The sequence below is a fragment of the Manihot esculenta genome, chromosome 14 (genome assembly GCF_001659605.2).
Source record: "Manihot esculenta cultivar AM560-2 chromosome 14, M.esculenta_v8, whole genome shotgun sequence".
Lineage (NCBI taxonomy): Eukaryota > Viridiplantae > Streptophyta > Magnoliopsida > Malpighiales > Euphorbiaceae > Manihot > Manihot esculenta.
The window spans coordinates 4336297-4360106 of NC_035174.2; the positions used below are offsets into that span (position 1 = coordinate 4336297).

The 23810-nt window shown below is 36.1% G+C and overlaps 6 protein-coding genes and 1 non-coding gene across 14 annotated transcripts; 5 read left to right on the forward strand and 2 right to left on the reverse strand.

The window, feature by feature from the left end:
* Positions 1-586: 586 nt before the first annotated feature.
* LOC110631089 (non-specific phospholipase C6) lies at positions 587-2904 on the forward strand. The gene is made up of 3 exons (XM_021778805.2): positions 587-2004; positions 2117-2293; positions 2397-2904. Exons 1-3 carry the CDS (start codon positions 927-929, stop codon positions 2693-2695), a joined length of 1554 nt encoding a protein of 517 aa, XP_021634497.2. The 5' UTR covers positions 587-926; the 3' UTR covers positions 2696-2904.
* A 319-nt stretch (positions 2905-3223) lies between these two features.
* On the reverse strand, positions 3224-5062 carry LOC110631091 (mediator of RNA polymerase II transcription subunit 30). The gene is made up of 3 exons (XM_021778807.2): positions 4445-5062; positions 3903-4001; positions 3224-3729 (listed from the first exon to the last, which is right to left on the reverse strand). Exons 1-3 carry the CDS (start codon positions 4865-4867, stop codon positions 3631-3633), a joined length of 621 nt encoding a protein of 206 aa, XP_021634499.2. The 5' UTR covers positions 4868-5062; the 3' UTR covers positions 3224-3630.
* On the reverse strand, positions 5057-5138 carry TRNAS-UGA. The gene has a single exon. It is a non-coding gene; the product is annotated as a tRNA-Ser (tRNA).
* Positions 5139-5193: 55 nt separating this feature from the next.
* LOC110631090 (thylakoid lumenal 17.9 kDa protein, chloroplastic) lies at positions 5194-6532 on the forward strand. The gene is made up of 4 exons (XM_021778806.2): positions 5194-5519; positions 5588-5702; positions 5797-5866; positions 6013-6532. The coding sequence occupies exons 1-4, from the start codon at positions 5236-5238 to the stop codon at positions 6231-6233; spliced, it is 690 nt and encodes a 229-aa protein (XP_021634498.2). The 5' UTR covers positions 5194-5235; the 3' UTR covers positions 6234-6532.
* Positions 6533-6996: 464 nt separating this feature from the next.
* LOC110631088 (protein NUCLEAR FUSION DEFECTIVE 4) lies at positions 6997-12183 on the forward strand. Of its 2 annotated transcripts, XM_043950505.1 has the most exons (4): positions 6997-7056; positions 8203-8535; positions 10317-11254; positions 11386-12183. In XM_043950505.1, the coding sequence occupies exons 1-4, from the start codon at positions 6997-6999 to the stop codon at positions 11879-11881; spliced, it is 1827 nt and encodes a 608-aa protein (XP_043806440.1). In that variant the 3' UTR covers positions 11882-12183. The 2 variants fall into 2 exon arrangements, with proteins under 2 accessions (XP_043806440.1, XP_021634496.1); XM_021778804.2 differs by lacking the exon at positions 6997-7056 and having other exon boundaries at positions 7853-8535.
* A 167-nt stretch (positions 12184-12350) lies between these two features.
* Positions 12351-18661, forward strand: LOC110631087. Of its 4 annotated transcripts, XM_043950504.1 has the most exons (3): positions 12478-13491; positions 15071-15110; positions 15824-18661. In XM_043950504.1, exon 3 carries the CDS (start codon positions 15962-15964, stop codon positions 18206-18208), a length of 2247 nt encoding a protein of 748 aa, XP_043806439.1. In that variant the 5' UTR covers positions 12478-13491; positions 15071-15110; positions 15824-15961; the 3' UTR covers positions 18209-18661. The 4 variants fall into 4 exon arrangements, with proteins under 4 accessions (XP_021634495.2, XP_043806438.1, XP_043806439.1 ...); XM_021778803.2 differs by lacking the exon at positions 15071-15110 and having other exon boundaries at positions 12351-12487; XM_043950503.1 differs by having other exon boundaries at positions 12381-12487; positions 13352-18661.
* Positions 18662-19734: 1073 nt separating this feature from the next.
* On the forward strand, positions 19735-23634 carry LOC110599671 (nuclear transcription factor Y subunit C-1). 4 transcript variants are annotated; one of them, XR_002485594.2, is made up of 3 exons: positions 19735-20657; positions 21204-21342; positions 23395-23634. XR_002485594.2 is itself a non-coding variant. In XM_043950340.1 (2 exons), exons 1-2 carry the CDS (start codon positions 19972-19974, stop codon positions 22934-22936), a joined length of 777 nt encoding a protein of 258 aa, XP_043806275.1. In that variant the 5' UTR covers positions 19735-19971; the 3' UTR covers positions 22937-23384. The 4 variants fall into 4 exon arrangements, 3 of the variants coding, with proteins under 3 accessions (XP_043806275.1, XP_021591876.2, XP_021591877.2); XM_043950340.1 differs by lacking the exons at positions 21204-21342; positions 23395-23634 and adding an exon at positions 22846-23384; XM_021736184.2 differs by lacking the exon at positions 23395-23634 and having other exon boundaries at positions 19736-20657; positions 21204-21431.
* The last annotated feature ends 176 nt before the right edge of the window (positions 23635-23810 follow it).

A 23810-nucleotide genomic window follows, 5' to 3' on the forward strand; every position in this document is an offset into this window, starting at 1 on the left:
ATTTTAAATAATACATTAAATTAATCCATTTTTATTATAATATTATTAAAATATATTTACAATTAATTTATAGACAAATATTTTATTACAGAAATAATTTTTAGATTTATTAAAACTAGTAGAAATAGTTTATTTAAACTAATAAATAAAAGTAATATTGTAGTGAAATCTTTAGTCAAATTAATATTTAAGCATTCAAATTACGAGTATTAAAATAAACTAAACACCTTTAATTAATAAAGTTTTTTCAAATCTTAGGCGTTTGGAAAACTTATCCGATTAAAAAAGCTCTCTTACCAGAATTACAATCACAAGCCCTCCGCCCCACTATTATTTTTTTCCCCTGTCGGAATTTGGTCCAAGAATCGCCACCGTCCGATTAGCATCTGATCATTCCTGTCTGTTTTGATTAAGCTCAATCCATCACTTTGTCAAATTAACTGTAACCCTAAAACTAAAAAACTAGAGCAATGTCTGGTAATGCACAGTCATATCGCACTTGAAAAGGAAAACTGAATCTGCGAAAGAATGGCCATGTTTCATAATGCTTACCCACAAGATTTTAGTAAAAAAAGTTTGAAGCTTGGAAATGTTTTAATGGGAGAAATGTCATTTTCCTGCTTTTACTTTTGATCACTGCTCCCTTTAAAACACCATAAAAATCAAAAGCAAAAGCATAACTGCATTATTAAAACCAGAAGCTTCTTTATTCTTTAGTGGTGTTTGTACTCTCAACACTCAAAAATATCCAGGAAAGTGTAGATACATACAGCAGCAATTATACAACATACACAGTAAATCTTTCTTGACAGGCCAATAGCTCCTATTTGAGTTCCTGGTTCCACTATTTAGTAGAAGCCACCATCTTTAAATCTGAAGCTAAAAGAGACCCATTTGCTTCTAGGCTTATCCTATTGCAAACCACCATGAGAGGATTCAGAACTAGTCCACCTTTATATTCCTCCATTTTCTTGCTGTTTCTCACTCTATCATGCGTTTCCACTACCCAACTGCAAAATCCCATCAAGACCATTGTGGTCTTGGTTATGGAAAACAGATCTTTCGATCACATGCTTGGGTGGATGAAGAAAGCAGTAAATCCAGCAATCAATGGGGTGACAGGGAAAGAATGTAACCCTGTATCGACCAAGAACCCAAAGCGACAGTCTATTTGCTTCACAGATGATGCGGAGTTCGTGGATCCAGATCCTGGCCACTCCTTTGAAGCTGTGGAGTTACAGGTATTTGGCAATGGTTCAATTCCCTCCATGACTGGCTTTGTCGAACAAGCGCTCACCATGTCTCAAAATCTCTCTCAAACTGTCATGAAGGGTTTTAGGCCTGAATCTGTGCCTGTTTATGCCACACTTGTGAAAGAATTTGCAGTTTTTGATAGGTGGTTCTCTTCAATCCCTGGTCCAACGCAACCCAATAGGCTATTTGTATACTCTGCTACTTCTCACGGCTCAACCAGCCATGTTAAGAAGCAGTTGTCTCGAGGGTACCCTCAAAAGACGATATTTGATTCACTTCATGAGAATGGTAAGAATTTTGGGATTTACTTCCAGAACATACCCACAACTCTGTTTTATAGGAACATGAGGAAATTGAAGTATATCTTTAAGTTTCACCAATTCGATTTGAAGTTTAAGAAAGATGCTAGAAATGGGAAGTTGCCAAGCCTCACTGTAATTGAACCGAGGTATTTTGATCTCAAGGGAATGCCTGCAAATGATGACCATCCATCTCATGATGTTGCCAATGGACAAAAGCTTGTCAAGGAGGTGTATGAAGCACTGAGGTCTAGCCCTCAGTGGAATGAGACCCTTTTTGTAATTACTTATGATGAGCATGGTGGGTTTTATGATCATGTCGAGACTCCTTATATTAATGTTCCTAACCCAGATGGAAACACTGGCCCTGCACCTTCTTTCTTCAAGTTCGATCGCCTTGGAGTTCGTGTGCCCACAATTATGGTCTCCCCTTGGATCAAAAAGGGCACTGGTATTATTTGTTTGAACTTCTGGATCTATATTAGATTTGTTCTTTGGTTCAATCTTTCACATTTATTTCTATTCTGAGCTCATATTCATTTGCTTCTTTTTCCCTTTCTCAGTGATAAGTGGACCAAAGGGACCTTTTCCAAACTCTGAGTTCGAGCACTCATCAATCCCGGCCACCATAAAGAAAATGTTCAACCTCTCCTCTAACTTCTTGACGCACAGGGATGCTTGGGCTGGCACATTTGAAGGGGTTGTTGGGGAGTTGGCATCTCCCAGGACTGACTGCCCAGGTATTAATCCTCTTCGAAGTTATACAATAATTTCTGAAGGAGTAAGTTACATGATGCTTGATGAATTGTTATTGGGTATTCATGGGTGTAAATTTGTTTGCAGTGACCTTGCCAGACGTGGCACCTTTGAGAAGCACAGAAGCAAAGGAAAACGGTAACCTATCCGAGTTTCAGAGCGAGGTAGTGCAACTAGCAGCAGTTCTTAATGGCGACCACTTCTTGAGCAGCTTCCCTGACGAGATGGGCAAGAAGATGAACGTGCGAGAAGCTCGCGACTATGTGACCGGCGCTGTTACAAGGTTCATAAGAGCTAGCAAAGAGGCCATTAATTTAGGAGCAGATGCATCTGCAATTGTAGATATGAGGTCGTCGCTCACTACCAGATCTTCCTTACATTATTAGGAGTACATCATCTGTCTAATGGCCACCATGTCTCCCTTAGATTATTAGAAATATTAAATTGGTGAAAGTAGAAAGCAATAAAGGCGAGTTAAATATCACTCCGTTGTTACTTTGGTTAGTTTGGAGTCTCAGAAATCGAATGCATATTGCATAAGAATGTCAAAGGGGACTGTTCATGGTAATGCAGATGAATCCCACATTTTCACGTATACGATTAACTAATTGCCAGTATTACATACAATGCAAACGGGTCATCTTGACCATCAAATCTCCTCATCCTTGACCATATTTCCATGTGAATATGAGCTCTCGGCAAATCAACTCAGTAGTCTTCCGTAGCTGCTTAATAATTGCATTAAAACAGCCAACTGAAACTTTATGCCATTCAGCTTAATAATTGATAAGGAACTGCTTCTTAATGGCCAAGTGGATGTAGTTATCATAGTGAAATAAAAGGGTGGAGAAAACAACGTTTCTTGAACAATAGCACCTAAGTGAGGTTCAGAAAATTGGCTAAAAGCAGAAGTCTTTTGTGCCACCACCACAATTTGTATATATTGATATACCTATACAGCAACAGAATAGACTTCTGAGCGAAGCGACTCAACCGTATCACTTGCTATTTCAATAAAACATATTGACACTTGTCTTAAACAACTTATTTAACACTGCTATAATCAAGTTTATTACGCCTAAATTTATTTCAATAGAGGCTTTACAACAGTGAACATATCATGATCTATGAAATTCTTCACATGTTCTCCTGTAAAACTTCTCCTTCAGAATTGCTATTTTTCCCTCTAAAATCAGAGTCATCTCCCTACCACTCGAATAATTTAACAAATAAAGCAATGTCGAGACAAGATCACCTCATGTAGATATCTCAATTCCAGCACCATTTCTCAAGCATCTCTTTTCATGACAACCTATGAACATTAGACAGAGCAAGGACTTTGCCACATAGATATGTCAGTGATAAGATCTCGTAATTGATCAATGAGAAGCTTGAGATAGACATTCTTGTTTACAAGTTCCTGCATTGAAAAGAACAAAATCAGGGGGAAAATTTTCAAAAAGGCAAAAAGACAAAACACCACCCGTCTGGTACACTAGATGCTAGAATAACATGCCAAGAAAGGAAAATCCATGAATTAATAGCCTGAAGAATATAACTGATCAAGGAGAATTCATGGTTCACTGGAATTACCTTTCTCAGATTGGAAGCTTGCTCTTCTAATTTCTCAATCTCAGATTGATTTGCAGGAGATGAACTGTTGGTGGTTGAACCAGTTTCAAAAGCTTTTGCCTGTTTGAAGACAAATAATTTATTAGTAATTCCAGCAATATGCAATATACTTCACAAATTTGCAAGACAAGGCTAATTACATAAATAAATGGTATAGAAACATAAGATGGATGCGTGGCTCAAAAGATGAGTCTTTTGAACGTTTTGGTGGATCCATTAAGCTGAAGCGACTCAAAAAACAAAGTTCACATTTGGTAAATGATAATGGTTTGAGGTTTCAAAGAAGAAAATTTGGTAAATGAGAATGGTTTCAGATCCAATCTGAACCCTATAAACTTCTATTTCCCTGTTTCGCTTTGTGACTAGATTTACAGGACCAAACAAAGTTCACATCTTTCTTGAGCTTATGACCTTGCCATTACTGATCCATGGTTTTATTTTAGAAGAGCAATCACTGAATTAAGAAGGAAAAAATAAAAAACTGAAAAAGTTTCGAGCTTTACCTTCTGAGAATTGGGAATCGCCGCGAGGACCTCACGAAGAGCAGCGACGGAATTCTTGTACCGAAACCGAGCCTCATCGAGCGCTCCATTACCCGTACCAGCACCGCCACCAGCTGCAGCACCGCCATCCAAGTGATGAACACCATCAGAAGCAGCTTCGCCATTGGCTACCACACTATTTTGGGAGAGAGACGTAGGTAAATTATTAGCCGCACTAATAGGTGAAGCGGTGGTGGTACTAGTAGTAGAAGAAAAAGCTGTGGAACTGGTGGACCACAAAGTCGGGTTACAGAGTTCATCGTTCATGGAAGAGAGAATCTGGTAAGCAGCTTGGATGGTTTCTTCCAGATGCTTCTGCCCTTCTATTGCAAGCTCTTGCGTTGTTTTGGGTAGCGTTGTTGAACTCATGACAGTGTCCTCCATTTCTGTTTGCCTTTACTTCAAGGGTCTAGAAAAGGATACTTGTGCTCTCTCTCTTAGCTCGATCGTTTCCTTTCCAAAATCCAAAACATAGCAATTTCATGAAGCAAACCCTAACATGGAATTGAACGAGGGGAAAAAAGAAACTGCCTTTTTCTTTAGGAAAAAAATATATAAAAAGAAAAAACGAAACGTCGACAGCAGGGTTCGAACCTGCGCGGGCGAAGCCCAACAGATTTCAAGTCTGTCTCCTTAACCACTCGGACATATCGACCATTTGTTATTCCTCCCACCCACATATAACTTAAAAATTTTTTAGTTTTTTTTGGGCAAAAAAACCGGCCCCTGGGAGAGGATAACGTAATTCTAACATGAGTTTGATTGGTCATGTTCTTCCTCCTCCGCTTCCTACAGTCTCCAGGAACCCAACTCCGAAAAGTTGTCCTCAACACTTCAAGTTTGCAAAATTTAGTCTACAGAATCCAGCCCTAAAACCCATTCTCTTCACTAATCTCGTCTCCTTAGCCCTCACTTTCACCTTAAACTCGCCATTACCTTCCTTGGCTATCCCTTCTCCCAATTCTTTGTCTCCCCTACTTCCCCCCACAACTCCGTTTTCTGAATCCAAGAATTTGCCGATTGGACTAGAAGATGGGTATGTACTGACTTCATTTTTTCTTTTTGTAATTTTGTTCTTATTTTTTTTGTTATGTGTTTTTGCAGGAAAATTAGGCCTTGCCCATCCATTAATCCAAGTTGTGTATCGACAAATCCTAAATCTTCATCATTTGCATTCCCATTGAGAATTCCTGACAGTACTACAGAGAACGCAATTCAGGTATGGAAGAAACATATATTTGACTTGTTATCTTATGGCTAGAATATTAATTGTAGTGTCTGTTGAAATCGTTAAAACTCTTAAATTTGTGCAGAAATTGCAGGAAGCAATCCTGAAAACGCAGAAAAATCCCAAGATTCGAGTCATTGAAGATACCCCATATGGTAATCAAATAACTGAACTAGGTTGTAAATCTGTAAACGATAAGCCACTTAGGTGTTTGCTAATGTACATGTAGCAGAATTACACGATGTTTCATTTCAATTTTTAAGAAACATTCTTGAATCCTGATTATGATAACAAATTTCAGGCCAATATTTACAAGCAGAGGTCGACGGAGGATTTGGGCAGGATGTGCTTGAATTTTTAGTAAAAGGAGATGTGGTTGCTTATAGGTGTATGGCCACAAAAGTCACCTATGTGTATCCATTCACCACAGCCTTTGGAGATTCTAAAGGACAGGAAGAAAGAATGAAGAAAATCATAGATCAATTAGACTGGTATGCTCCAAGTTTTGAATCTATGGATTAGATTTAATATTACATTGCCTTTGGAAAGAGATAGTAGCTTTAAGTCCTCCTTCACTTGCAGCGCACTCATCGGCTGTGCTGCTATTTTAGTGCCACTCGTTGTTTCTGATTTGCTGTATAACTATGTCTTAGATTTGAATTAGATAATTGAAGCTCCATGATTTGTCTTTTTATTGCGCTTCGTCAATTGGGAATGTTGTCAAGTCTGTGGAAAACCAATGGCAGCAACCATTGTTTCAGCAACATTGATCCACAAACAATTTGTAAACTGAATAATCAATAAATCATTAATTCTTCCTATTTACAATGTCTATGCCCAAAATAAAAGTCCGTCAGCATGTGAAATTGCACATACTTACCTCGAATGGTGGAGGTCCAGTTCAAATATCTCAGTCGAGAGATCTCCAAGTTCTTTAGCTTCAGCCAAGGGACATAGACTTTAAGATGCACATGCACAAAGACACTCTGAGCCTGATACTCTTCAGCACTTGAAGAAATGGACCTTGCGTGCATCTATGTTTAATTATTGTCCGACTGAAAAGGAGACGAAGAAGTTGTGTTGATAGAAATAATGAATTATAGAGGTAGTTGCAGCTTTCCTTGCTTTCCAAGCGACGTCCATGAATCGTTGTACCTGATTTGAAAGATATGGACTTTGTTAATTTAGAAAGGCTAGTAATCTGTGTAAACCTTAGAAACACATGAAGCTAACAAATTTAATAAGTAATTAGCTATCTAACTCCAACTAACTGATTTGGAAAATCATGCTTACAACAGTGAATCAATCAAAAAGGAAAATGTGTAAAGATAAAAGACGGATGATAGATATCTTATATGACTTTGATAATTACTTGGAGGACCATATCTAATCTTATTAGGTAAGATTTTTAATCAAATACGGAAATGTGTTCTTCTTTCGATGAGTGGAGAAAATAAATAAATAAATAGAGCAGAATTCCATTGAGTGGCTGTGATTATATTGAGAATGCAAAACGTGCACGCCACTTTTTGGGAAGGAAGCCATTATTGACACAACTAAATTTCAATAAGGTAAAATACATTAATACAATTATTGGTTATAGAGTTGATAAATTATACACTATAATGTTTAATTCATTTATTGATTTTATTGTTTAAAATTGAATAATTCATTTATTTTTAATTTGTAAAATTTTTACTTATAAAAAAATAAAATTATACATAATGTTGAAAGAAATCATTTAAATTTTTTCTAAAATAAAAGTTTATAAGCAGCATGCAGTTATGTGTCTAAACTTTTAATCCTGGCCAACCTTTTACATTTGAGTCTCTTTTTTCTTTGTTAATATATAAAAACTTTCAAATTATTATTTTCTTAAAATTTAAAAATAAATTTTATAAGTAGGTTGGGATTAGAAACACGTGATAAGAATAAAAAAGGAAACTAGATTTCTTTGTCACATGAAAACATAAATAATATCTGATTTATGATGTAAATATAATATATTATATTTATTAATAGCGACTTATAACAAACAAAATATGCTTTCAAAAAAAAACAAACAAAATAGTAAGATACTTTTCAGAACAAGCAAGTGGGGAACCAATTTTGACAAAAAAACAGTGATTAAAGATTTATGAAACCATGGATTAGTACAAGTGAGCTGTTATATGGCTCACAAATCAATTCAGAAAGAAGAAAAAAAGAAAAAAAGTAAGAAAACCTCTGTGTGAACAGAGGTGATAAGTGATAAGCTGCAGGGAAGAAGAGGACCACCACCACAAAGGAACAAAGGTTGATAAGAGCTGTGTTCGAGGTGGGACAAGACTTTGTCTGAACATAGTATCCCACTCGATCAAACCACCAAATATAATACTGTAAATCTTTCTATAATACTACTTACAATTGGTATCTGCAAGATCGCATATCCTCCCGAGTTCACAACCCTCTTTCTCATCAATCATTGTTTCTATCAGAACCATAGGGGATGAATCTTTTGTATGAGAGATTCAGGGCCTTTGTGAGCAACAGATGGCTGGTGTTTGTGTGTGCAATGTGGGTGCAGTCATGTGCAGGGATTGGCTACCTTTTTGGGAGTATATCACCCGTGATCAAAAGCGCTATGGGTTACAATCAGAGGCAGGTAGCTATGCTCGGTGTGGCAAAGGATTTGGGTGATAGTATTGGTTTTGTAGCTGGAGCTTTGTGTGAAGTCTTACCCATTTGGGCCCTTCTGCTGATTGGGGCGATTCAGAACTTTGTTGGGTATGGTTTGGTTTGGCTCATAATCATAAACAAATTGCCTTCTTTGCCGCTCTGGGTGGTGAGTTCATTTCCACTAGTTAACTTGGAACTTCTTTGTTGTGCGTGTGAATGTCTAAATTTTCCTTTGAGAGAACTTTCATGAGTTGTGAGCAAATTTTGATGTTTCTTTATGAATCCCTTTTGGCTTGTAATGAAGTGTCTGTTTATCTTCCATCTCTTCAAAGTTAACTGAGAATTTGCCGCACTACGGCACTAGTGGTACTGCTTTCTTGATTTAAACCCCGTAAAATCGTGTAAATCCTTAATGAATCTCAGGGTTGATGCGCTGGTCAATTAGGTTTCCGGGAAGTAGCTAGGGAGTAAGTGAAGCAGAGAGCTTTATCAGATGAGACCTATGGAACAGAACCCTCTTCTCAACTGTGTGTCGTCCAGGATCCAGTGAGAAATGCAAGAAAATATGAGATCCATAACCAACGAGTGTTGGGACAGTGGTTGGATGCGACATGATCATACTTATTATAAAAAAAAGAAAAAAAAAAGAGAGAGATCTATGGTAGGACGATTTTGTTAGATGGAGATGAATTCTAAGTATTTCCAATAAAGATTGGGCACTTCAAATTATGCAGCTTTTATATGCCAAAACCATAATGAGATCCTAAATTTGACAAACTGACAAACAGTGAACATTGTTCTTTTCACAGACATTAGTTTTGTAAGTTTGATAGTATCATTAGTAAGTGCTAACATCTGCTTGCTTTCTTTAAAATTGTGATTATGCGATATTGCACATTGTTATTACATAATGAGTAACTTTTTTTTTTCCAATTTCATTCTCTAATTTGGGTTATTTTCATATACTATCCAACTTGTTGCACATTTTACTGTGATGTAAGGTCATGAAAGGAACTATGGTCATACTTGGAGATATGTGTGACAGACTTAACTGTGGATTCTGATTGGAAAAGTCAATACAGTTCTTAATCTAAAAAAAAAAGGGAAAATAATTTTAAAAAGCAGACCAAAGAAAGGTGTTCTTTTTCTAATCCTCGTTGCATTCTTATTGTGCGGCCTTATCTGGGCCTGAAATCAACTGAAAAACATCGATGTAGGATGCTTTCAGTGAGTACCATAAAATTTTCAATTAGGTTGCTGTGTTACTTTACTTCTAGCTAATGATTCTAGGAGCTTTAAAATGAATCAGTTCAGTCATATTAATAGAAGAAATCTTCACTGCCAATTTTGCTTTAGTTTGATAAGGAGGCTTTGAATCTTTTGAAATCATGAAACTAGTTGGTTACCTAGCATGAAATAGAGTAGTCTTAATTGTATACTTCTCTTGATACTGAACAAAGGTTTATAGTTTATACCTGAAACCTCTGAGATTGGTTCAAATATATTGCTCATTGCCAAATAAGCTTTTGATATTACTTCTTATCTTATTGTCTGAAGAAAGAAGCTGAAGGTTACACCGAAACAGTGCCTGGTGAAATTATTTTCTGATTCTCTGAAAGTTTTGCCGTCATTTGTTGAACATATTGAAATTTGTTTATTTTGTGATGGTTAAAATGTCTAGTTCTGTTATTTATTTCTTCTGTTATAGCACACATGGTAAGTCTGCATTCTGCATTAACAAAGAATGCATGGGCTTAATGATCAGAGCTTCTGCTTTGTGTTTTTATGCTTATTTGCTTTTCTTCTTAATTTTTTGCATCCATGGGACAAAGTATATATATGTTGAGATCATTAATTATGGAATTAACAAAGTAGATATATGTTGAGATCATTAATTATGGAATTATGTCTGATATGTTCATAAAATTCTACAAATTTTGGTTGCAGCTCTGTGTTGCTGTCTTTGTGGGGACAAATGGTGAAACCTACTTCAACACTGCAGCTCTAGTTTCTTGTGTGCAAAACTTTCCCAAAAGCCGGGGTCCTGTTGTTGGGATACTGAAGGGATTTGCTGGGTTGAGTGGTGCAATTCTGACTCAGATTTACACTATGATCAATTTCCCTAATGAAGCATCATTGATTTTCATGGTTGCAGTTGGGCCATCTATGGTGGTCATTGCTCTAATGTTCATTATTAGACCTGTAGGAGGTCACAAACAAGTTAGACCCTCTGATAACTCGAGCTTCTTATTTGTCTACAGCATCTGCCTTATTCTGGCTGCTTATTTACTGGGAGTTTTGATACTTGAGGATTTAGTTGATGTGAATCAAACTTTGGTCACAGTATTTGCTGTAGTTTTGATAATTCTTGTATTACTTCCTATTACAATTCCCATTCTATTGGTTTTCTTCTTTCAACAAAGATATCAAGTACAAGAGAGTCTTCTTTCTGAGCCAGATAAACAAGAAGGAGGTAAATCTGGGCAGGAGCAGGACAGAAATGAGGTCCTTCTGAGTGAGGTTGAAGATGAGAAGCCTGCAGAAATGGAGTCACTTCCAGCATCAGAAAGACAAAAACGAATTGCTCATCTGCAAGCTAAATTGTTCCAAGCAGCTGCAGAGGGAGCAGTGAGAGTCAAGCCGAAAAAGGGTCCACGTAGAGGGGAGGATTTCACTTTGATGCAGGCATTAATCAAGGCAGATTTTCTGCTTATGTTTTTCTCTCTTATACTGGCTTCTGGGTCTGGTTTGACAGTAATTGACAATTTGGGTCAGATTTGTCAATCTTTGGGATATACTGATACGAACATTTTTGTTTCCATGATAAGCATTTGGAACTTTCTTGGCCGTGTTGGTGGTGGCTACTTCTCCGAAGCTATCATTAGGTGAAACCTACTTTCCTTTGAATTTCTTCATTCAAAAATGACAATGTAGCTTAGGCCCTTCAACAAGTTTTAGTACATACTTTTCTAATCCTAATTGAATCTTATGTTCTTGGGTTTTTTTTTTTTTTCAGAAAATTTGCCTACCCGAGACCAGTGGCCATGGCTGTTGTTCAGGTGATCATGGCTGTTGGACTCTTCTATTATGCAATGGGATGGCCTGGGGAAATTTATGTTGTGAGCATTTTGATAGGACTCGGCTATGGTGCTCATTGGGCAATTGTGCCTGCTGCAGCTTCGGAGTTATTTGGATTAAAGAGTTTCGGGGCCTTATATAATTTTCTTACACTGTCTAGTACTGCTGGTTCTCTAATATTCTCTGGCATTATTGGGAGCGGTATATATGACTATTATGCAGAGAAACAAGCTGGCATCCAAAAGCTAAATTCAGAATCTGTGCTTACAATGCCAATTCGGGAGGAATCACTTACTTGTATGGGTACAATATGTTATTCTCTCACTTGTGGGATAATGTCAGGTCTTTGTGTTATTGCAATGATCTTGAGTTTGATCGTGGTTCATCGGACTAGGAGTGTGTATGCTCAACTATATGGGAAGACTAATGCTTGAGTTGCTAGGATCCTACTTATAAAGGAAGGACAAACTTTTATTGCTACATAAAGTAAACACAAAACAAATCAAGAATGGTCTTTCATTATCCTCGGAACCACTGCATTTTTGTGGGATTCGGAAGCTTTTGCTTGCATAGCTGATTTATCTTCGACAAAGGTTTTCTCACAGACGTGCAGGTTATTTCATTAGGCCAGTATCATACATCTGTAGTTCGTTGTGTTATAGTGAATTCATTATATGCTTAATAATAAAAAAAATTAAAATAAAGAGATGTTCTAGTGTTACTTTGGTTGTATGCTTACTCTGGTGTTTCTTGCAAAACAGCACCATTTGGAAATATACAGGTGATTCAGATGAATATTCCTGTAGTTTGCTTAACCATGCAACAACCATGTAGCAAAATTCAATTACTATTAATGTTATACACTTTTTACTGATAATTTGGCTCTTCTGGAATGTGAACATGCATATAAACAACAATGGAGTTTGTCTGATATGACAATTCTTCTGCATGTTTCAAGGGAATGCTATGCAACTGAGTGCTGAAGTGGAATTTCACTTCACAAGTAAGCAGAACAAAAATGGCGAGGAAGTTAAACTATGGTAAGTATATCATCTGGTGTGTGAACTCTCTCTCAGACTCATCAGTCCATTTTAGTCAAGTTCAAGCAAGATTTGACTTATCATTCTAGTTTCCAACTCAAGGGTCAGAGCTGTACCTTTCATTTTGGCTAACTTAAGAAATTGGATTCACTTTGTTAAGCAAAATCCTAAGAATGCTGACTGCTATGACAAGAAAATTAATGTATGGATAGAAAGTTCAGCCTCACCACCATTAAAGGCAAACTAAAACAGAAATCTGCCTTCACGACAAGTGGAATACAGATGTAATAAGGCTAATTCAAAACGCAATCTCTGTAACCTGCCAGTTCAGTCAAAACTAGCTACCATATTAAGAGGATTCATTAATGCATTTCCAAGTTCAAAATTTTACTTAATGGTAAAGTAATACAATCCATGCATGCTGCATTTTCAAATAAAAATTAACCACATTGTTTTATTTATTAAAGAACATAAACAATATTCAATAAAATTTGTATTTGCAAAATTGAAATTTCGAGTTGTGATGAAATCTGAAGGAAATTTAAAACAGGAAAGTAGTAATTAAGAAATCATCTTAAAATAAATTTGAAAAAACTAATCAAAATCAATAAATGTTGGTCTTGAAAATATCCTTTTTTTTTTAAAAAAAAGTTTTCTAGCCACCCTAATAATTTTTTTTCTTATCCTTTTTAGGTAAATAGCACATATTCCTGTTAACTAGAGTTAAAAACTAACCCTGGTTTGGGTTTTAACCTTTCACAAAAAAGGTCGAGTTTTTTCATATAAAAAGGAATCAGAATGCAGAGAAAAACATATTTTTTAAGATTACTTACCTGTACTGTTTTCTTTGTAAATTCTCATTAGGTTGTTTTTAAAGAAAAGATCAAAAGGAAACTTAAACAAAAAACACACTCTACGATTGTTTTTTTCCCTCTTTGATCTGTCTCGTAAAATTGGAGAACGAATCGTCAGTGGAGTTCCTGTGGTATACTCTATGCAAATAGGTAATTTTCGCCTCTCTATTTCTGTTAAATATCACATTTTGACACTTATATCTGCTCTGTTTAGATTTTTTAAATTTACCATTTTCATCATTATTTTGTGCATTATATCGAGCTTTAATAAAAAAGACTGGTTTTAGTACAAATTACTGGAATTGGGTACTGTGGTCGTGAAAGTCACTTCTTTAAAAAATTTACACTCTCATTGTCTGTTAATCATCGGTGTTTCTTTGGCAAATTCAAGTCAATCTGTGGACCGGCTGTTTGCTGCTTTTTTTCCTTTTAATTTTAATTTTTTAGTGTCATTGTTCAATCATGATTAAGGCTTGTTTGCTATTGCATGCAAGACGCTGAGGATAAAGAGAATTACGATTTTCGTAGCAGCTTGTGAATCAAGGGAAAGGCAGAGAAAATTATATATATATTTTTGGAACAATGTCTTGATATGACTTTTTTTTTTTATCTTCCTTTGTCAGATTTCTCATTATTTCTTAGTTACCAGAAGGATTTGCTGGTAGGATTTTCGTTTTATTACATGTAGGTTTTATTGAATGATTGGTATGAATGAGAAGCGTGCATGGTTTTGTCATCATGTTTTCTGTAATCTATAATGCGAAGAAGTTCATTACAGAACACTTGCAATTTCATAACTCAGTTCTGGTTATGCCGTTTGACCCTGAATAGATCTTTAGATAAACAGGTGTTAATGGACTAGTTAATTGAAGGCAACATAACCATCATATATATATATATATATATATATATTCCTAATATGTTATGCTTCTATTGGATATTTGTTACCTAATATTTGGAATTTTATTGCCGGTTCTTCCTTTTGATCACTTGATAGATGGATAAGTGTTAACTAGTATGTAATTCATTACATTGTTATGATACTTTTCATAGTATAGTATTTCCAAATTTGTTGTTCTTATCTGACAAGTTCGTCACCGGATACTTGGAATTTCATTAATCTTTTTCTGGTTTTTTCGTTTGATCATTTAATAAGTTTTCAGATTAACAGGTGTCTAAACTCTGTAATTGATAGATTATGCAAAGCTTTCCTATATTCTTTGATGAATCATGCCCACATTATTTGGTAACAACTTTGGAATTTGTTTATCTTCTTTTTAAAAGCATTTCTTTGTTGAAGTTAGTTAAATTCTGAACTTTATTTTTTTTTCCCCAGTTATCCCGCTTGATCACCTGATAGATTTGTTAGACAGGTGTTAACTATTATGTAATTCATGTCACTGGAATAATAATTTTCATAAAATTCTGGATTCAAATATGTTATGCTTACCTTGAATGTTCATTGAAGAATACTTGGAATTTCATAAAATATTTTGTTTGATAATTTAATAGGTTTTCATATCAACAGGTCTTTAACACATTGTAATTGATGGATAATGAGAAGCATCCGTTAATCATGAGTACTTTTGGCTTTTCAAGCGTAGATGATGGCAATTTTTTTTTTTTTTTTGAGAATTTTGAACCTTATTTACCTTCTTTGTTGAAGTTCATTACAGAGTCTTTGAATTAGCTTTTCCAGTTATTCTGTTTGTCTTTGATCACTTGATAGGTTTGATCGACAGTTAACAACCATGTAATTTCATGATAAGGTAACAATAAATTTCATAACATCCTGTTTCCAAATATGTTTGCTTGCCTTGAAAGTTCGTATATGAATGCTTGGAATTTCATAAATATTTTCTGGTCATCTCATTTAACCATTTGTTAGCTTTTCATATCGACAGGCTTTGAAAACTTTGTAATAACTGGTATCTAAAATTTTTTAATTGATGGATCATAAGAAGCATTCTTTAGCATTTTGGTGCCTTTAAGTGTTTTATTTTTTTTTTTTGGTGATTCATGACTGCATTTTACAGCTAGAACTTAAGATTTTATTTGCCTTCTTTATTGAAGTTCACTAACAAAATGTTTTGAATTTAATCTTTTGTGGTTTTTCTGTTTTTGTTCCCTTAATATGTTTTTAAACGAATTGGTGTTAACAGCTGCGTATTTTGTCACGTGGTAATAACATTTTTCATTTCCAAACCTGTTCTGCTCATGTGGAAAGTTTGTTAATGAATTTTATGAATTTCATAAATATTTTCAGGTTATTTCATTCGATTATTTAATAGGTTTTCCAGATCAACAAGTGTCAAAAACTTTGTAATTGATGCATCTGGAGAATCATTCATTATAATTTGGAGTTTTTAAGTGTCGTCTTCCATAAATCCTGCCCACGTTTATCAGCAAGTACTTTGCACTTTATTTACCTTCTTTCTGGACATAGTGTCCTTATTTTGGATTCATTATTTTGGTGCTTTAGGGCTTATGCAGTCAAAGGGATACTCATGAAGATTCATGCAGAAGCTTTGGATTTTAAAATGAGATATTGGTGATTGAGTTCTTATTTCTGGCGTTGGCTTTTACATTAAAAAGGTGAGCCATTGGTGACATTGTGAAAATGGACTGCAATAAAGAATATGCCTTCAGAGCCAAGGAGATTGCAGAGAAGAAGTTCATTGAGAGGGACATTGCAGGAGCCAAAAGATTTGCAATGAAGGCTCAAAACTTGTTTCCTGGACTTGATGGTCTTTCCCAATTTCTAGCAACGCTTGATGTGTACATCTCTGCTGAGCGAAGAACTAATGGTGAAATAGATTGTTATGGAATTCTTGGTGTAGATCCATTGGCTGATGAGGAGACAATCCGGAAACATTATAGGAAACTGGCTCTGATCCTTCATCCTGATAAAAATAAATCTGTTGGCGCTGAAGGGGCTTTTAAGATTCTATCTGAAGCCTGGAGTTTGTTGTCTGATAAAGCCAAGCGAATTGCCTATGACCAGAAGCAGATTTTATGCGATATGTACCGGAGTGATCCAAATTTAAAATCCTCAACACCAGCTGGAAAGAATGGTTCTCATTATTTCTTCAGCAATAACAAGTTACATACAACATATCAGAACAGTGCCTTGCATCCAAAGCCTGCTCCACCTCCTCATTTTTCCATGACTAGGACCTTTTGGACAATCTGCAGTTTTTGTAGAGCGCAATTTGAGTATTCTAGAACTTTTGTCCATCATACCCTTCTTTGCCATAACTGCAAACGTCCTTTCTTTGCTGTTGAGGTGCCTCCTCCACCTATAGTTTGCAATGGTCCATTCCCTACATGGAGTTCTCACATGCAAGGACTGAATTCTACTCTGCAAACTAGGACAAAAAACCCATACGCTTCGGGAATGAAGCCAGTTTCTAGCACAACTTTAAGACCAGTTGTTCAGGCGGGCACATTTGGTAAAGTGGGCAGTGTTGAAAGTGTGCCATCAGCGGCTCCAGCAACTGCTGGAAGAGGGGAATATATATCGAAAGGAGATAGGATGAAGAAGAAAAGGCGACTTGATGAATATAGGATGGCCAATCAAATGGCAGACAGAAATGGAGGAGATGGGACTGACAAAGGTAGTTTTGAAACAGGAAAGACAAACATTGCTGGGTTTAGGACAAGGGAGTTGTCACAGCAGGAACTTCGAAACATGTTGGTGGAGAAGGCTAAGAAGGATATTCGCCTCAGGCTAATGGAATGCAGCATTCCATATGCTGTATCAAAGATTTCAGAGAAGGAGGACAATAAAGAGAAAGGAAAGCAGAAGGCTCCTCTAAATAGCATGAACACTGATGGAAACAAATGCTCGGAGTTTTTAAATACCAAGACCAGAGCTCAGACAGATTCTTCCCTGGCCAACTCTAATGATGATCTTGACACAAAGGGTAGTAATGCATCATTAACAATGACTGTTCCAGATCCAGATTTTCATGATTTTGACGATGATCGCACAGAAAAATCATTTGGTGATAATCAGGTGTGGGCTGCTTATGATGATGATGATGGGATGCCTCGATATTATGCGATGATCCACAGAGTGATATCGAGGAAACCATTCAGAATGCAGATCAGTTGGCTTAATTCCAAAAGCAATCGTGAATTGGGCCCGTTAAACTGGATTGGTTCTGGTTTTTACAAGACCAGTGGAGTCTTCTGGATAGGCAAGCATGAATTTAACCAGTCTATTAATTCTTTTTCACACAAGGTTAATTGGGAAAAGGGTACAAGAGGGACAATTCAGATATATCCCAGGAAGGGAGATGTCTGGGCTCTTTATAGGAATTGGTCTCCTGATTGGAATGAGCTTACCCCAGATGAAGTGATACATAATTATGATATGGTGGAAGTGCTTGAAGATTACAACAAGGAGAGAGGTGTGACCGTTGCCCCTCTCGTTAAAGTTGCTGGTTTTAAGACGGTGTTTTGCCGGCATTCGGACTCCAGTAAAACCAAGTCTGTCCCAAGAGAGGAGCTGTTTCGGCTTTCTCATCAAGTTCCTTTTTACTTGTTGACAGGTCAAGAAGGTCTTAATGCTCCCAAGGGTTGTTTGGAACTTGATCCTGCATCTATGCCTTTGGAACTACTTACAGTATTAGCAGAAGCTAAGGAGGAAGAAGTGGAGGAGAGTGTTCAAAAGGCTAAGGATCCACTTGGGAAGATGAAAAAATCTGAGGAAGAACAGTTGGTGGAAGATGGTGAAACAAAGGAAAAAAATCTGGTGAAAGATGCTGCTAAAGAAGATGTAGCAGAAGTGAAGAGGGATGAGGGGAAGGAAACCAAGATGGAAAAGTTAATGGTGTACAAAAGGAGGCGACAGAGGAACTAGGTCGTATGACAGTTATAGCCGCAAAGGAAAAGAGTTAGAGAAGACAGAAGTCCGTACAGAAACTATTTAGCAGTTGTTCTCTTCAATACATTGGCAGATCGCAGTTTTGTTTTTGTAGTTGTGGGATGCCCGAGACTCATCACAGCTGCATCCATAGCATGAAGAAATTTTTTTGAAAGACTGAAATTTTTACTATGTAGTTATTAGCTTAACCATCCAGTGTGCTAATTTGCCGTCCACTATTGCTTTTGTTTTGTTTTTGAATAGCCTTAAAAGGAGTTGTAACCCAAACAAGTACAGGTGTTTGATGTTTTGCATCATTGTGGTGTCATGTGGCAGCCATTTGAAATCTCTTGTGAGAAAAGATCAGTAGCCTGAAGCTGATCGAAAATTTCACGGACCATAATTGGTTGAAGCATTCCCATTTGTCAAAGGATAATCTCACCTTATTCTTGAAGAAGCGTAAATATATATATATATGTTTGTGTACATGTATAAACATCATAAATTGACAAGCAGCTGTCTTTTCCTTCTCTTCTAAGCATTATCATAGGACAATATCACATAGGAAAATAGCAAAGTGGGCTTTTGAAGACCAGGAAGCTTTTTTATATTGTGAATGCAATGCAGGAATATTGATTCCAGAAAAAGACTGGTGGTAATGAAACTTCTTTTGCTTTTTAGATTAGAGGCTTAAATTGGAGTTGGGAGAGTCCAATCAGTCAAAATTCTGGAATTTGCTTCACAGGAAAAGAGACATTGGAACCCAAAAGAAGAATAGAGAATAATTATACTGTGTGCACGAATTAACTACTTTGGGAAAAAAAATATTTACTTTTTTCAAAAGAAAAAATATTAATCAGAAGCCTATGATTAAGTTAGCAACCACTTTGGGAAAAAAAAAAAATTAGCAACCAACCCTCCTTGCAGGAAGCATGCTGACTTTAATTTACTAATTTGTCCGAAAGCATCAATGGATAAATTTACTTTTTTTGTTATAATAAAATTTTGTTGTAAAAAACAGTTATGTAAATTCTGATTTATTTGTAAAAGAAAACTATAAAAATTTAAAAATATTATTGTAAATATAATTTATATATAATTAGAGGAGATTATATAATTATAGACTAATTAATTGATTGATATATAATTTTTAAAAATTATTTTAATAAAATTTTATAATTTATATATATAAATAAGAAAAATTAATTAATTTTTGTTTATTATACGAATATTAAAATATTTTATATCATTATTTATTAAAATAAAAAATATTTTATATAATAATAATATATAATATTTTAATACCGCATCACACGGAGACAAACAACTAATTTAATCAATAAATGAATTTCAGTTGGATAATGTTTTTCTTTATTTTTTTAAGAATCAGTTGGATAATGTCAAATATAAAGAAATTAAAAAGGAAAAAAATAAAGAAAGAAAGAGAATAGAATAGAGGGGGTAGGTGCACAGGATAAGCAAAGATGGGGAATCTATCTCCTCCATTAAAAGGACAAGAATAAGAATTACTTAATCACCAAAATCATGAAATCAAACGGATCCTGACACTGCAACCTCTCTTCTCCGTCTAACTTATCCCTTCAGCTCATCTCCTCAAACCCTCAGAAAAATCCAAAACCAAATCCAACACATCACAACACAAACCTCTCCCCGCAACCCCCCAAAACACTAACATTTGTCAACCCAGAAAAATTCGATCTTTAAAAAAAAAAAAACAAAAGAAAAGCGTAGCCAATCAGATGGATGCCAACAGCCAGCAGGTCCAATCAGCCTCTTACCCGCCACAGCCTCCCGCGAGTGGCGCCCCTGCTCCGTCTGCTCCCACCCCTTTCCACCATCTCCTCCAGCAGCAACAGCAACAACTCCAAATGTTCTGGTCCTACCAGCGCCAGGAGATCGAGCAGGTGAATGATTTTAAGAACCACCAGCTTCCTCTCGCACGTATCAAGAAGATCATGAAGGCCGACGAAGATGTTCGCATGATCTCAGCCGAGGCTCCCATTCTATTTGCTAAGGCCTGTGAGCTCTTCATTTTGGAGCTTACTATACGTTCTTGGCTTCACGCTGAGGAGAACAAGCGGCGGACTCTTCAGAAAAACGATATCGCTGCGGCCATTACCAGGACCGATATTTTTGATTTCCTGGTGGATATTGTGCCAAGAGATGAGATCAAAGATGAGGCTGGGCTGGGAGGGATGGTTGGGGCCACGGCTAGCGGAGTGCCTTATTATTATCCTCCGATAGGGCATCCGGCAGGACCGGGCCCTGGAGGAATGATGATTGGTAGGCCCGCCATGGATCCTACTGGAGTTTATGTCCAGCCACCTTCACAGGCGTGGCAGTCTGTGTGGCAGAGAGCTGCGGCAGAGGATGGGTCGTATGGAAGCGGAGGAAGCAGTGGGCAGGGGAATCTCGACGGACAGGGGTAAGTATGCATTTTTTTTTGCCACTTCCTTTCATTTTTTCCTGTTCTGGGAATGCTTTTGGATTTAGATTATGTGCTTTATTGCATTGTATCTGCGAGGAAAAGTACTGGTTTCTACTCAAAAGCGCTTCCTTTTTAACTTTCTGGCACAATGCTCTATTTTAAGTTGAGTGTTTGAACTGCATTTCTTGTTCTGTTCTGGGTTCTCATTCATGGTTGCTCCTTCAATTTTTCTTTTGAAAGCACAAGACCATTGATGATTTGGTGCACTAAGATAAAGTAGAGATTTTTCTGTCCTTTTTTATAAAGGAGGAATCTTTTGAAGTTATTGGAGTGGAGTTTGTGCAAGATTTTGTGTGAATAAATCGGGATATGTTTTTGTTTCACATGCCCGTGCTTATAGTGGTTGTTTCTTTCTCTTTATCAGTGGGTTTTCTTCATTTTTCGTTGGTTGCATTACCTGACAATGAATTCTTTTGTCGGATTCTCGTGATTAACTTTTGGATTATGGAAGGTTACTAATTTATTGCTCTAAATTCCTTGTAGGCTGTGGCAATCTTGGGATACTGTTGTTTATGGCAAAACTCATCTAGATTTTTAAATCATGAGATAAATTTGTCAGATTGCTTCCATTTTCATGATATTGCTTAATAAGGCTGTCATTAAGGGAGTTTCCTTGAAAAAGGTGATCAGTCTTTAGATAGCATGTCCATAATGGCACTGCCACATAGTTATTATGTTAATCAATTCAAAGAAAGAAGTATTTACTCTCTATTTCTTCTCCGGAATTTGCTGACTGGGTCGGTGTTAAAAAAATCTAGTAAGACTCATGTTTGACATGTCTGTTTCGTTCTGAACCAGTGAGATAAGCATTTTGTCTAGTGTCAGAAACGGAAAGGGGAGACATGGTTGATTTTCTTTTCTTTTTTTTGTTTTTTCTCAACTCTTAGCATGGTTTTTCAGAAAACAAGCATGAGCTCTAGATGAGACTGAAAAAATTTGTGTTAAAGTAAGTTCTCTTTTATGAGACAGCTTTTCCAGCCATGTAATTATCTGAAATTGGTCTTTTGCATTTGAAATTCAAAATGGTTAAAAGGAAAAGCTGGTAGACCAGCAATGATAATAAATAAGGTGAATTCTCAGTCAGCCTGAAACGACATCAGCATACTGGTGTGATTCTGAAACCTTTTACTTTTTAACACTTCACCTCTTAAAATTGCCATACGCTTCTGAGTCAAGGGGTGGACCAGTAGAACCTCATTCATGTATGAGAGAATGGCTGGTGGCTTTGCTAGGTCTTATTTTCATTTTAGTGAAAGGCCTAAACGGAGCCTTAAATTATAATTTATTAGTTAAATAGACTTTTTTTTTAATATATGTTACAGTTAATTCAGCCCTTCAATTTATTATTTTAGTGTAATAAGTTCGCAATTAATTGCCTTAACAACTGATTTCAAACAATTAATAAAAGTAAATTACCAAATAATAAATTGTTTTTATATTTTTAAAAAATTAAAAAATATTTTATAATTTTTGAAAAAATGTTTTTTAAAAAATTAAAAATTCTTAATCAAACAGGAACTGAACCTAAAAATCTATGTTTACTTCTCCAAACCTTCCCTTCCTTTCGTTGCCAAAAATCAGCACCTCCTCTTCTCCTTTATAGCAAATGCAAACCTGAACCTCCCCCCTCTTGATACCAATCACCCCCGCTCCCAACTGAAGAAAAAGAAAATTGCTGCTCTTGCAACCTACAACCACTCTGCTATTATTGTGCGCTTAAGCAACCGTCTTTCTCCACAAATTGGCCTTTCAAAGATAGAACATATGCAGTGAATGGTCAAAACTTGTTCATTTGTGTATTCATGGCTTGGTTTCTCATGTTTTATCTGTGGTTCTTGTTGCAAACTTGCAATACTTGTCTCCAATCAAGTCCATCAAATGCCTTCATTGCTAGCTCTATAAAGAATGCCAAAAACATTAAGTGTTGGCCCACTTAAGAAACAACAAATGCATGCTGGAATTTTCTTTGCTATCTCTTTTCATTTTTACGTGATTCTTCTAGCAATGGAGACTTTCTAAGAAAGGTGAGGTTAAGTGGAGTTTCTTTGCTTTTTTTGTGCAATAATTTTTGCTGGGTTTATGTTGGTTTGTGTTAAATTGATTGAAGTTGGTTTATGTGTTCGAGATGTTTGATTTTGGGAGATAGAAAGATGAGAGCTAGAGCAGAATGTGCACAAAAGAGACGCACAGATAGAGAGAACTGGGCGAGTATGTAATGTGCAACTTAATGGGGGAGAGAACAAATACACATTTGTTCTTGTTATGGATTATATTCTTTACTTTTATTAATTTGGTTGAGATTTTCTTATTTTTAAGTCATTGAATATAATATTTTATTAGTTGTATCCCATGTGACTGAAATTAAATTTACTTGGACTCAATTAGAGAAAAAATTTATGTTTTTGGCTAGTATTCTGAGCACAATATGCTTCATTTAAGCATTTCTGAACTCTTTATATATTTATAGTTTTCTGTTTATCTAATTTATTTTTTCATTTTCTAGGTTATCTGAATCAAATGAGTAAGCTGTAGTTTGAATCTGATTATTCATCTTTTTCTTCTTCATTGTCTTTTAATCATGATACCTCATAGTCAACTATACACACTGCTCTATCATTATCTTTTTCCACACAAAAAACAGTTGGCCAACCTTTTCTCCTGCTGTTTTCTGCAGTTAAACAACTCAAGCTGCATGGTGCACCCACACGGCTACTCGGAATTTTTGCTTGCTTATGATCTTTAACGTACGTGTCCGCTATTATCAATGGAAGCTATCTTTGATCTAAATGGCATAACTAGGAAGTTTAACTCAATTTTGTAACAGCCAAACAATCGCTCTGCAGTTTCTTCATCTACGATCCTTGGTGATTCTGTTTTATGCACAAATGTTGCTTTGGAAAATTCCAAGAACAAAGCAGAAAGTATACAGTTATTTCTCTTCATAATCTTTTAAATATATAACAGAAAAATACTTTAAACCTTGAACCAAATGTTGCTTCATAAATTTACTCCGTTCATTTATGCGCAGTGTAGAACTGAGAATTGGACATTGTTAACTGGTTTGTCAACCATCTAACATAACTGCAGTTT

Excerpts from the sequence above, each read along its gene's own strand:
- LOC110631089 (XM_021778805.2), top strand. The coding sequence starts at position 927 with ATGAGAGGATTCAGAACTAGTCCACCTTTATATTCCTCCATTTTCTTG. Across the intron at positions 2,005-2,116 it reads TTGGATCAAAAAGGGCACTG|TGATAAGTGGACCAAAGGGA; the intron begins GTATTATTTGTT and ends TCCCTTTCTCAG. Across the intron at positions 2,294-2,396 it reads TCCCAGGACTGACTGCCCAG|TGACCTTGCCAGACGTGGCA; the intron begins GTATTAATCCTC and ends ATTTGTTTGCAG.
- LOC110631091 (XM_021778807.2), bottom strand. The coding sequence starts at position 4,867 with ATGGAGGACACTGTCATGAGTTCAACAACGCTACCCAAAACAACGCAA. Across the intron at positions 4,002-4,444 it reads CGATTCCCAATTCTCAGAAG|GCAAAAGCTTTTGAAACTGG; the intron begins GTAAAGCTCGAA and ends GTCTTCAAACAG. Across the intron at positions 3,730-3,902 it reads AAGCTTCCAATCTGAGAAAG|GAACTTGTAAACAAGAATGT; the intron begins GTAATTCCAGTG and ends TTTTCAATGCAG.
- LOC110631090 (XM_021778806.2), top strand. The coding sequence starts at position 5,236 with ATGAGTTTGATTGGTCATGTTCTTCCTCCTCCGCTTCCTACAGTCTCC. Across the intron at positions 5,520-5,587 it reads CCGATTGGACTAGAAGATGG|GAAAATTAGGCCTTGCCCAT; the intron begins GTATGTACTGAC and ends GTGTTTTTGCAG. Across the intron at positions 5,867-6,012 it reads CATTGAAGATACCCCATATG|GCCAATATTTACAAGCAGAG; the intron begins GTAATCAAATAA and ends AACAAATTTCAG.
- LOC110631088 (XM_043950505.1), top strand. The coding sequence starts at position 6,997 with ATGCTTACAACAGTGAATCAATCAAAAAGGAAAATGTGTAAAGATAAA. Across the intron at positions 7,057-8,202 it reads AAGATAAAAGACGGATGATA|AATCTTTTGTATGAGAGATT; the intron begins GATATCTTATAT and ends CCATAGGGGATG. Across the intron at positions 11,255-11,385 it reads TTCTCCGAAGCTATCATTAG|AAAATTTGCCTACCCGAGAC; the intron begins GTGAAACCTACT and ends TTTTTTTTTCAG.
- LOC110631087 (XM_021778803.2), top strand. The coding sequence starts at position 15,962 with ATGGACTGCAATAAAGAATATGCCTTCAGAGCCAAGGAGATTGCAGAG.
- LOC110599671 (XM_043950340.1), top strand. The coding sequence starts at position 19,972 with ATGGATGCCAACAGCCAGCAGGTCCAATCAGCCTCTTACCCGCCACAG. Across the intron at positions 20,658-22,845 it reads GGGAATCTCGACGGACAGGG|ATGTTTGATTTTGGGAGATA; the intron begins GTAAGTATGCAT and ends TATGTGTTCGAG.